Raw genomic sequence first — 12,500 nt, 5'->3', positions numbered from 1 at the left:
TTCCTTCCATCTTCCCTCCTTTCCTTCCTACCTTCCTTCCTTCCTCCCTCCTTTCCTTCCTTCTTCCTCCCTTCCTTCCCTTCCTCCCTCCTTTCCTTCCATCTTCCCTCCTTTCCTTCCTACCTTCCTTCCTTCCTCCCTCCCTCCTTTCCTTCCCTTCCTCCCTCCTTTCCTTCCTTCCTCCCTCCTTTCCTTCCTTCTTCCCTCCTTTCCTTCCTATCTTCCTTCCTTCCTCCCTCCTTCCTTTCCTTCCTTCTTCCTCCCTTCCTTCCCTTCCTCCCTCCTTTCCTTCCTTCTTTCCTTCCTTCCTTCCTTACTTGAGGTGCAAATGACATAACTAGTAAGGTGTGTTTAAGGGTTAAATGATGCTTACTCTCTGCGGTTCTGCTGAAGGCAATAAAAGCTTTTGGTGTCGCCGACTGAGAGGCTCGGTCGCCCCGAGTCTAAAAATGTGTCTGAGGTTCACTTACAAACCCCTGAGAGGTTCAATGAGTCTGTAATATACTGAGGAGACATGAACACTATCCAAACTGTCTGAACTCTGGCAGAGAAGTGATTTTTTTTTTTTTTAGTAGAGCTGCAACAATTAGTCAGTGGATTATTCTGCTTCCAGCTTCTTTAATGTTGAATATTACCTGGTTGCTTTAATCCTCTCTGACTGTAAGGCTGCGTTCACACTGCAGGCATCTGATTCCTTCTCAAATCTGATTTTTAGGCCTGACTGTTCACACTGGTTTTAGCTCTGTTCAGACTGGGCCACATTAATGACCAATCTGACAGGTTGCCGTGGCAACGCCGTCAGAGCGGAGGCGTCATCTAGCGTGTATTGTATGATGTCGTATAACTGCGACAGCAACAATAAACCAGCTGTAAGCCGTCTCCCAAAAGATTAAGAATTTGGTTTGGTCCTCTGTCCATGGACTGATGTTTAAGTCCTCCATTGCCTCCAGTGCTATCACCTAGCAACAACAACTGGAATAAGTCCTCCGGTGATATCACCTAGCGACAACAACTGGAATAAGTCCTCCAGTGATATCACCTAGCAACCACAACTGGAATAAGTCCTCCAGTGATATCACCTAGCAACAACAACTGGAATAAGTCCTCCAGTGATATCACCTAGCAACAACAACTGGAATAAGCCCTCCAGTGATATCACCTAGCAACAACAACTGGAATAAGTCCTCCAGTGATATCACCTAGCAACAACAACTGGAACAAGTCCTCCAGTGATATCACCTAGCAACAACAGCTGGAACAAGTCCTCCAGTGATATCACCTAGCAACAACAGCTGGAACAAGTCCTCCAGTGATATCACCTAGCAACAGCAGCTGGAACAAGTCCTCCAGTGATATCACCTAGCAACAACAGCTGGAACAAGTCCTCCAGTGATATCACCTAGCAACAGCAGCTGGAACAAGTCCTCCAGTGATATCACCTAGCAACAACAGCTAGAACAAGTCCTCCAGTGATATCACCTAGCAACAACAGCTGGAACAAGTCCTCCAGTGATATCACCTAGCAACAACAGCTGGAACAAGTCCTCCAGTGATATCACCTAGCAACAACAACTGGAATAAGCCCTCCAGTGATATCACCTAGCAACAACAACTGGAATAAGTCCTCCAGTGATATCACCTAGCAACAACAACTGGAATAAGCCCTCCAGTGATATCACCTAGCAACAACAACTGGAACAAGTCCTCCAGTGATATCACCTAGCAACAACAGCTGGAACAAGTCCTCCAGTGATATCACCTAGCAACAACAGCTGGAATAAGTCCTCCAGTGATATCACCTAGCAACAACAGCTGGAACAAGTCCTCCAGTGATATCACCTAGCAACAACAGCTGGAACAAGTCCTCCAGTGATATCACCTAGCAACAACAACTGGAACAAGTCCTCCAGTGATATCACCTAGCAACAACAACTGGAATAAGGCCTCCAGTGATATCACCTAGCAACAACAACTGGAATAAGCCCTCCAGTGATATCACCTAGCAACAACAGCTGGAATAAGCCCTCCAGTGATATCACCTAGCAACAACAACTGGAATAAGTCCTCCAGTGATATCACCTAGCAACAACAACTGGAATAAGTCCTCCAGTGATATCACCTAGCAGCAACAACAACAACTGGAATAAGCGGGTCTGGTGTCTCATAGAGTGACGTAGCGTAGAGACGTAGAGAGACGTCACGGACAGTCAAATCCGATGTGAGTGTTTGGATGTTCAGACTCAGACACATCTGTCCAAACTTCCTCCCAACGGTGGTTTCACTCTGGTTTACAAAAATCGGATCTCATGTAATTTATGACTGTTCAGACTTCATAAGAGTATCTGGTTCCAATCTAGATTGGCTAAAAATCGGAGTTTGGCTTGCAGTGTGAACGCAGCCTAAACTGAATATAAACAAGACCTTTGATGACATCACCTTTTTGTCTTTGAGATTTGAGGAAAAAAAACGCTGATTGACATGTTTAACCGTTTTATAGACCAAACAGCTAATTGATTAATCGAGTAAATAACTGATCAGATTAAGCAACGATCTAGATAATCATTATTTGCAGCCATGAGTTTGAGAATCAATTTAATAGATGATTTAAACAGCAGGTTTATAGTTTGAGTCTTCAGGTTGGAGCCTGTATATATTCAGTCTGAGTTATAATCAGAGCAGCTGTGATCAGTGAGGTCGATGGTATTGATCAGCAGACTGTGGAGGAGCAACTGATCAATAAACTGATCGATAATGGAAGGAGGGATGAAGGGAGGGAGGGAGGGAAGAAGCAAGGAAAAGAGGAGCAACTGATCAATAAACTGAGCTGATGCATAATGAGTCGTATCGATCGCTGACGGCCGCAGACATCAAACAACGATCACAACACAACAGAGCTGATTGATTAACATTAACCCTCCTGTTGTCCTCTAGTCAAGGAAGGAAAGGAGGGATGGAGGGAGGAGGGAAGGAGGGAGGAAAGGAGGGAGGAGGGAAGAACAAAGGAAGGGAGGCAGGATGGAAGAAGGAAATATGGAGGGAAGAAGAAGGAGGGAGGGAGGATGGAAGGAAAGGAGGTAGGAGGGAAGAAGGAAGGAAAGGATGGAAGAAGGAAGGAAAGGAGGGTGGGTGCTGGTGGAATGGAAGAAGGAAGGAAAGGAGAGAGGGAGGGAGGATGGAAGAAGGTAGGAAAGGAGGGAAGAAGCAAGGAAAGGAGGGAAGAAGGAAGGAAGGAAGGGAAGTATGATGGAAGAAGGAAAGGAGGGAAGAACTAAGGAAGGGAGGGAAGAAGCAGGGAAAGGAGGGAGGGAGGAAGGAAGAATGAAGGGAGGGAAGATGGAAGAAGGAAGGAAGGGAGGGAAGAAGCAAGGAAAGGAGGGAAGAACCAGGGAAAGGAGGGAGGGAGGAAGGAAGAATGAAGGGAGGGAGGATGGAAGAAGGAAGGAAGGGAGGGAAGAAGCAAGGAAAGGAGGGAGGATTGAAGAAAGAAGGACAGAGGGAGGAAGGGAGGGGGAGGAAAGTAAAAGAGAAGGAGGGAGGATGGAAGAAGGAAGGAAGGGAGGGAAGAAGCAAGGAAAGGAGGGAGGATTGAAGAAAGAAGGACAGAGGGAGGAAGGGAGGGGGAGGAAAGTAAAAGAAGGAGGGAGGATGGAAGAAGGAAGGAAGGAAGGGAGGGAAGAAGCAAGGAAAGGAGGGAGGATTAAGGAAGGGGAGGAGGGAAGAATGAAGGGAGGGAGGAGGGAGGATTGAAGGAAGAAGAGGGAGGGAGGGAGGAAAGAAAGAAGGACAGAGGAAAGAAGGAAGGAAAGGAGGGAGGAGGGAAGAAGGAAGGGGAGGAGGGGAGGAGGGGAGAAAGGGAGGGAAGAAGGAAGGAAAGAAAGAGGGAGGGATTTCCTACGTTTCCCAGAATGCCTTTCACCTCCTGGTCGGTTAGTTAATGGATCATTGTTGGGTAGGTGTGTGTTACTGGAAGCTGTGGTGTCTGTGCCAGCTGTGTACTGGTTGTTACTGAGCTGCAGGATCACACATGAGTCAGTAAGAAATTAAATAATGATGTAATAATCATTCACGAGGAGCGACGTCGACCTTTGTGCTCTGAGGGTGTTTTTGTGTTTTTAGAGAGTCGAGAAATGTTTGAGTTGTGTAGTCTAGAGATGTTGGATGTGTTATAGGGCAGTTTTATTTATATAGAGCATTTCATACACAATGGCAACTCAATGTGCTGTATATAAAACAGAAACATTAAAACATACAATTAACCCCCCCCCCCCCCCCCCCATAATAAAAACAAAGTACAGAAAAATAGAAAGAGAAATAAAATACTAGAATAGAGCATTAAATATAAGATTGCAGCATAAAATAATAATTAGCTTTAAAATCATTAAAAGGACATAGAGTGCAAATGAAAGATTAAAATGTAAAGTGCTTTAGAAGAGCTCAATCATAAGCTCAGGAGAAGAGAAATGTTTTTAACCTGGATTTAAAAATGATTTCAGTTCTGCTGGTAGTTTGTTCCAGTTGTGTAAAAGCTGCTTCATCATGTTTAGTTTGAACTCTGGGCTCAACTATCTGACCTGAGTCAGTAGATCTCAGAGCTCTGGGCTCAACTATCTGACCTGAGTCAGTAGATCTCAGAGCTCTGGGCTCAACTATCTGACCTGAGTCAGTAGATCTCAGAGCTCTGGGCTCTACTATCTGACCTGAGTCAGTAGATCTCAGAGCTCTACTGGGTTTATATTCTACTAACATGTCATTCATGTATTCTGGACCTAAACCATTCAGTGATTTGTAGACCAGTAGCAGAACTTTAAAATCTATTCTATAGCTGACTGGGAGCCAGCCAAGTAAAGTTTTAAAATATTTGGAATGCTAATTAGGACATCCAGTTTGTTTTTGATGCTTATTCGTGCATCGTTTACATTATTTCATATATTTAAACTTTATTCTATAGCTGACTGGGAGCCAGTGTAAAGACTTTAGGACTGGAGTAATGTGCTCTGATCTCTTTGTTCTGGTTCAAACTCGAGCTGATAGAGCGCCACCACTCAGCCAGTGGTCACTCTTGGTATTGCAGCTGCAGCCCAAACAGCATTGTCTACATAGACCTCCGTTATAACTGCTGACGTCATCACAATGTAAAGTCTGTGGGCCGAGTAGAGAAACACTACTGAGCATGTGCAGTGGGACGGATAGGGCGCCACCACTCAGCCAGTGGTCACTCTTGGTATTGCAGCTGCAGCCCAAACAGCATTGTCTCCATAGACCTCCGTTATTATAAAAGTCTGTTAAACTGCTGACAGGATCAATTATCACTCTTTATGATCTGAACTGTTGATCCATGGAGGTTTTATATTTGTCCAACTTTCCCCGAGCCGAGAAAAGTGATTTTAACAACCTGTGATGTCATCACAATGTAAAGTCTGTGGGCCGATGAGGTAGAAACAGAAAAGCACTGGAGAGTAATTCTTACTTTCAGCCACTAGGAGGAGCTCTAAGCTTCAGTAAAGCATCTCCACCTGAATTTTTACGTGAATTTTTACTGCTGCTCTCGGCTACTTTGACTTGGTAGTAAGTTAGCCTGCTAGCTAGTGAGTTAGCCTGCTAGCTAGCTGACTGGAGGGAACGTGATGCAGAAGAAGACACACTAAAGTCCAGCGTGGTTTAAAAGCTTCCAGAAAATAAAGGATAATGTTGTCAGGTGTGAAATATGTGGAGCAGAGTTGAGCTACGGTGGCTTCACATGGACAAAAAGCTGCTGTCTGCTGTGACGGTTGCTAAGGGAGACGGGCCTGACGCTAATCACCAAACTAGTACGTCAACATCTAACAGCTCCTCCATAGTGGGACAATAATGGAAACTACGTCTCTAATTTTATTTGAAGGAAAAGTATAAATATACAAACGGGTATAAGCACATTTTATAAAAATATATATTCCATACGTACATATATCGGCATATATACATAAACAAGTAACTAACATAAAATAATAATAGAAAATAAAATAAATATAAAAATTCCTTCTTTCCTTCCTTCCTTCCTTCCTCACTTCCTTCATCCCTTCCTTCTCTCCTTTCCTTCCTTCCTTCCTTCCTTCCTTCCTTCCATCCTCCCTTCCTCCTTTTCTTCATCCCTTCCTTCTCTCCTTCCTTCCTTCTTTTTTTCCTCCATCCATCCCTCCTTCCTTCCTCCCTCCTTTCCTTCCTTCTTCCTCCTTTCCTTCCTTCCTCCCTTCCGTCTGTCCTCACCTCTTTCCCTCCCTCCCTTCCCTTCTTCCTTCCACCTTTCCTTCCTCCCTTCCTTCCTTCCTTCCTTCCTCCTTTCCTTCATTCCTTCCTTCTCTACTTGCTTGCTTCCTCTATTCCTCCATCCCTCCCTCCTTATTCCCTTCCATCTTCCTCCTTTCCTTCCTTCATCCTTTCCTTCTCTCCTTCCTTCCTTCCTCCATCCCTCCCTCCTTCCTTCCTTTCTCCATCCCTTCCGTCTTTCCTTCCTTCCTTCCTTCCTTGACCTGAGGACAACAGGAGGGTTAAACTTGTGTAAAATCTGTTTCCTGCCGAGTGTCGGCAGCAGTATAGTTAATAAAGTTCTCTGAGGTGTTGCTGCAGCCGTAGCTCTGGAAGGAAAGGAGGGAAGAAGGAAGGAAGGAAGGAAGGAAGGAAGGAATCCTCCGAGGTCTCGTGGCCTTTGTTGCTGCCGCCGTAGCTCTGTAGCTCTGGACCCTCTGAGGTCTCGTGGCCTTTCTGAACCGGCTGCCTCGTGCTGCTGGATTCGGGTCAGAGCAGTAAAATGAGTTTTTATGAGCGAGGCTGCTCCGTTAAAGGTCTGCAGACGGAGCTCCGCAGCTGTTTGACTCACTCAGTGTGAAACGCTGACCACACGCTGCCACCGTCTGACAGCTTCAGTCTCAACGCTCCTCCTGATTCCTGACTTCCTTCCTTCCTTCCTTCCTCACTTCCTTCCTTCCGTCCTTGAGCGAGGCTGCAGAAGGAGCTCAGCAGCTGTTTGACTCACTCAGTGACTGACAACACGCTGCCACCGTCTGACAGCTTCAGTCTGACAGCTTCAGTCTCAACGCTCCTCCTGATTCCTCACTTCCTTCCTTCCTCACTTCCTTCCTTCCTTCCTTCCTTCCTTAAAGGTCTGCAGAAGGAGCTCAGCAGCTGTTTGACTCACTCAGACGGTGGCAGCGTGTGGTCAGCGTTTCACACTGACACTCTCAACGCTCCTCCTGATTCCTTCCCTTCCTTCTTCCCGTCCTTCCTTCCTTCCTTCCTTCCTTCTTTCCTTCCTTCCTTCCTCACTTCCTTGCTTCATGACAGCTTCAGTCTCAACACTCCTCCTGATTCCTCACTTCCTTCCTTCCTTCCTTCCTCACTTCCTTTCTTCCTTCTTTCCTTCCTTCCTTCCTGCCAGCTGAAGTCTGTCTGACAGCTTCAGTCTCAACGCTCCTCCTGATGCCTTCTGTCCTTCCTCCCTTCCTTCCTTCTTTCCTCACCCCCTCCTTTCCTTGTGATGACACGCTGACAGCTTCAGTCTCAACGCTCCTCCTAATTCCTCACTTCCTTCCTTCCATCCTTCCTGCCAGTCTTAGCTCTCCTCCTGATTTAATGATTTTTAACTGGACCCGTGTGAGAGCTGGCGTTGTGTTCAATGACTGCAGTTATTGATTAAATCAAGTCATCAAAGCAAATAGAGTAGAAACAGATTCATGGATTCAAACCTCCGTCCTGTATTTGGACCTCAGAGGAATATTTATTCAGCTTAAACTGTTTAAAATTAATATTCCTGCTTATTCATCAGCTGCTAAAAATAGACAGAAGAAGAAGAAAAAGCAGAACAATAATATATCAATATAATCAGTGCTGAGCTGCAGGTTTGTTGTTTCAGTTTCTTAAATGTGAGAATTTCCAGCTTCTGTTTTTCTATATTTGGAGTTTTGGACATTTGAATACGTCACTTTAAACTTCAGCAAAATTAAAACCAGACATTTTTTACTCATTTTAAAGTCTTCATATCAACATGAAGCTCAAATATTTATTTTGCATTTTGATTTTTTTATGACATTAAAGTTAAAACACACTCAGAGCAGCTCGTGTTTCACACTGAGGTTGAAACTGAGACGTTGATTTGATTCCTGATTGGCTTACAGGAGACAGAAACGATATATAACCAGGCGGGGAGTTCCTGTCCTCTGAAATGAGGCCAACCAGGAAGTAACTTAGAGCTGCATTCTATCAAAAGGCCACCAGGGGGCGACCGTCTCTATACAAGTCAATGGAGAATTCACCAACTTCTCACTTGATTTCTAACCTCAGTAAACGTTTTCAAAATGTGTTTATGGTCTCAATCGCTAGTTTAAAGCCTTCTTCAATGCAGTATGATGTTCATTTGGGACATTTTGGCCTCCCTGATTTTATATGTGACGATAAAGCAGGGTATGCATTAGGGCGTGGCTACGTCCTGATTGACAGGTTGATTGACCAATGTCCTCCAGATCCAGCCCTCGTAACCATAGCAACCTCCCCGCTCCGCCCATGGCCTCACCTCATGCCCATATAAGTAGAATCCGTGTTTTTATTTTTCCCAGCATGCACCTGAAATTTTCAAGATGGCCGCTGCCTAGATTAGAAACTATTGGCTTCCGAGCAGCAGTCCACAAACCAATGGGTGACGTCACGGATGTTACGTCCATTTCTTTTATACAGTCTGTGAACATAATGTAAACCTTTATGTCCATCTGATAAACATTTACATCTCTGTATGTGGAGTAAAAAGGGAGCATGCAAAAAATCAGATGTTTTGATGGGCCACCCAGATTTACCATGGATGTATTATAAGAGCTGATAGAGTGCTGCAGCTCAGGACTCTACATGAGTTAAAGAGAGCAAACAGGAGGAACAGGAAGTTAAAAGACTTAAAAACTCAGAACAGGTTAAACAGGATTATAATAAATGAGATTAATAATGAGATTAATAATTAGATTAATAATTAGATTAATGTGTAGTTTAGTGTGTAATGTATCAGATAACAGATTCTACTTCCTGTTTGTTTTAACTGTCAGGAAACAAAAGCATGAAGAAACACACTGTAGGTACTTTCCTGTGTGTGTGTGTGTGTGTGTGTAAGTGTGTGTGTGTGTGTGTGTAAGAGACCTGTGGAAATAACAAACAATCCTCATTCACGCCCATAGCCACACATATACACACACACACTTACACACACACCCACAGCCACACATATACACACACACACTTACACACACACCCACAGCCACACATATACACACACACACTTACACACACACCCACAGCCACACATATACACACACACACACACACACACACACTCTTACATGCTCTTACACACAGACACACACACACACCCACAGTTACACAGACACACACCCACACTTACACACACACACACACACACACACACAGTTACACAGACACACACGCCCACAGTTACGCACACACACACCCACACTTACACACACACACACACACACACACCCACACTTACACACACACACACACACACACATACACACTCTGGAAGTTCCACCATGAAACACTTTTAACTGTAAATTGACAAACAAACAGGAAAAGCAGAACAAACATCAGCCTGTCCAGATAACACACACACACACACACACACACACACACACACACACACACACACACACACACACACAGAGCGATACATACACACACACACACACACAGAGCTAGACACACACACACACACACACACACAGAGCTATACACACACACACACACACAGAGCTATACACACACACACACACACAGAGCTATACACACACACACACACACAGAGCTATACACACACACACACACACAGAATGTCCTCACAAGGCTGGTTTCTCCTTCTGTCCTCCCTCCATCCCTCCTTATTTCCTTCCCTCTTTCCTTCCTTCATTTCCTTCCTCCATCCCTCCATCCCTCCTCCTACTTCAGGCTCTCAGTGTAGAGACCTGAGCCCCCCCCCCCCCCCCGCTCAGTGTAGAGACCTGAGGTTAACCTGCTGCTCTCCTCATCTCATACTTCTGAAGCTGCAACAAGGTTAATGATCCACACGTGACATTATAAGACCTGCTCCACCACTACACACCCTCCCCCCCTTCCTTCCCCCTCCCTCCTTTCCTTCCTTCTTCCTCCTTTCCTTCCTTCCTTCCTTTCTCCGTTCCTCAACTCCTCCTTTCCTTCATCCCTTCCTCTTTCCTTCCTCTATCCTTCCCTCCTTCCTTCCTGCCAGCTGAAGTCCGTCTGACAGCTTCAGTCTCAACGCTCCTCCTGATTCCTCACTTCCTTCCTTCCTTCCTTCCTTCCCTCCTTCCTTCCTCCCCGCTCCCTAACCCTGATTTGTTCACGTTTTTATGTCACAATCATTTCCCCCAAAATTCATCCCGACACATTTTATATCTTTTGGATCTAAAGGTTTGCATTAGAGCCAGATGTTGACAGATGTTGACAGATGTTCTTCTTCCTGTTTCTTCGTCGCCATAGAAACTGCGTGACGCCGGCATCGAGGTGCCAGAAGCTGGAAAGAAGAAAGGTCCTGGAGTTCAGGAGGAGAACAAGACTCTGAAAGAGGACGTGAAGACTCTGAAGGAGGAGCTGGAGACCGCCAAGAAAGGTGAGGAAGAGGAGGGGGAGGAGGAGGAGGAAGAGGACAGGGAGGAAGGAGGGAGGAAGAGGATAGGGAGGGAGGAAGGAAGGAGGATTTCTACTTCACGCAGACAGGAAGTGATAACAGCTGATTGACTTTTAATGCAGATCATTTACCAAACATACTTGCAGCTCTGTGTGTGTGTGTGTGTGTGTGTGTGTGTGTGTGTGTGTGTGTGTGTGTGTGTGTGTGTGTGAGCCTCTGTGTGTGTGTGTGTGTGTGTGTGTGTGTGAGCCTCTGTGTGTGTGTGTGTGTGTGTGTGTGTGTGTGTGAGAGAGCCTCTGTGTGTGTGTGTGTGTGTGTGTGAGAGAGCCTCTGTGTGTGTGTGTGTGTGTGAGAGAGCCTCTGTGTGTGTGAGAGCCTCTGTGTGTGTGTGTGTGTGTGTGTGAGAGCCTCTGTGTGTGTGTGTGTGTGTGTGTGAGAGAGCCTCTGTGTGTGTGTGTGTGTGTGAGAGAGCCTCTGTGTGTGTGTGTGTGTTTTTGTGTGTGTGTGTGTGTGTGTGTGTGTGTGAGAGAGCCTCTGTGTGTGTGTGTGTGTGTGTGAGAGAGCCTCTGTGTGTGTGTGTGTGTGTGTGTGTGTGTGTGTGTGTGTGTGTGTGTGTGTGTTTTAGTGTGTGTGTGTTTTTGTGAGTGTGTGTGTGTGTGTGTGTGTGTGTGTGTGTGTGTGTGTGTGTGTGTGTGTGCCTCTGTGTGTGTGTGTGTGTGTGTGTGTGTGAGCCTCTGTGTGTGTGTGTGTGTGTGTGTGTGTGAGAGAGCCTCTGTGTGTGTGTGTGTGTGTGTGTGTGTGAGAGAGCCTCTGTGTGTGTGTGTGTGTGTGAGAGAGCCTCTGTGTGTGTGTGTGTGTGTGTGTGTGTGTGTGTGTGAGAGCCTCTGTGTGTGTGTGTGTGTGTGTGAGAGAGCCTCTGTGTGTGTGTGTGTGTGTGAGAGAGCCTCTGTGTGTGTGTGTGTGTTTTTGTGTGTGTGTGTGTGTGTGTGTGTGTGTGAGAGAGCCTCTGTGTGTGTGTGTGTGTGTGTGAGAGAGCCTCTGTGTGTGTGTGTGTGTGTGTGTGTGTGTGTGTGTGTGTGTTTTAGTGTGTGTGTGTGTTTTTGTGAGTGTGTGTGTGTGTGTGTGTGTTGACCCTAACCCTGTCTTCTGTGTGTGTTTGCAGCTCTGCAGAAGTCAGACAGTGACGTTCGTGCGATGAAGAAACAAGCTGAGAACCTGACGGTGGAGTACGACAGACTGCTGGAGGAACACAGCAAGCTGCTGGTAACACACACACACACACACACACACACACACACACACACACACTCACACACACACACATATACACACATATACACACACACACACAGAGGCTCACACACACACACACAGAGGCTCTCTCACACACACACACACACACACACACACACACAAAAACACACACACACACACACACACACACACAGAGGCTCTCTCACACACACACACACACACACACACACACACAGAGGCTCACACACACACACACACACACACACACACACACACAGAGGCTCTCACACACACACACACACACACACACACACACAGAGGCTCACACACACACACACACACACACACACACACACACACACACAGAGGCTCTCACACCACACACACACACACAGAGGCTCTCACACACACACACACACACACAGAGGCTCTCACACACACACACACACACACACACACACACAGAGGCTCACACACACACACACACACACACACACACACACACACAGAGGCTCTCACACACACACACACACACACACACACACACACACACACACCACACACGCTCACACAC

The 12,500-nt window shown here is 46.1% G+C and overlaps 1 protein-coding gene across 1 annotated transcript in view; it reads left to right on the top strand.

Annotated features, from left to right (window-relative positions):
* Window positions 1-11,950, top strand: part of bcap31 (B cell receptor associated protein 31) — a gene marked incomplete at its 3' end in the record, with an annotated part of 41,718 nt that extends 29,768 nt beyond the window's left edge. Inside the window, exons 6-7 of the mRNA XM_053318109.1 lie at window positions 10,525-10,654; window positions 11,835-11,950. Of these exons, the coding sequence (XP_053174084.1) occupies window positions 10,525-10,654; window positions 11,835-11,950 (246 nt within the window). The remainder of the gene's footprint in view (window positions 1-10,524; window positions 10,655-11,834) is intronic.
* Between the last annotated feature and the right edge of the window lie 550 nt (window positions 11,951-12,500).

This window comes from Scomber japonicus, chromosome 4, assembly GCF_027409825.1.
Source record: "Scomber japonicus isolate fScoJap1 chromosome 4, fScoJap1.pri, whole genome shotgun sequence".
Lineage (NCBI taxonomy): Eukaryota > Metazoa > Chordata > Actinopteri > Scombriformes > Scombridae > Scomber > Scomber japonicus.
The sequence above is the reverse complement of the archived record's forward strand: the minus strand, read 5'-3'. Positions and strand labels throughout refer to the sequence as shown.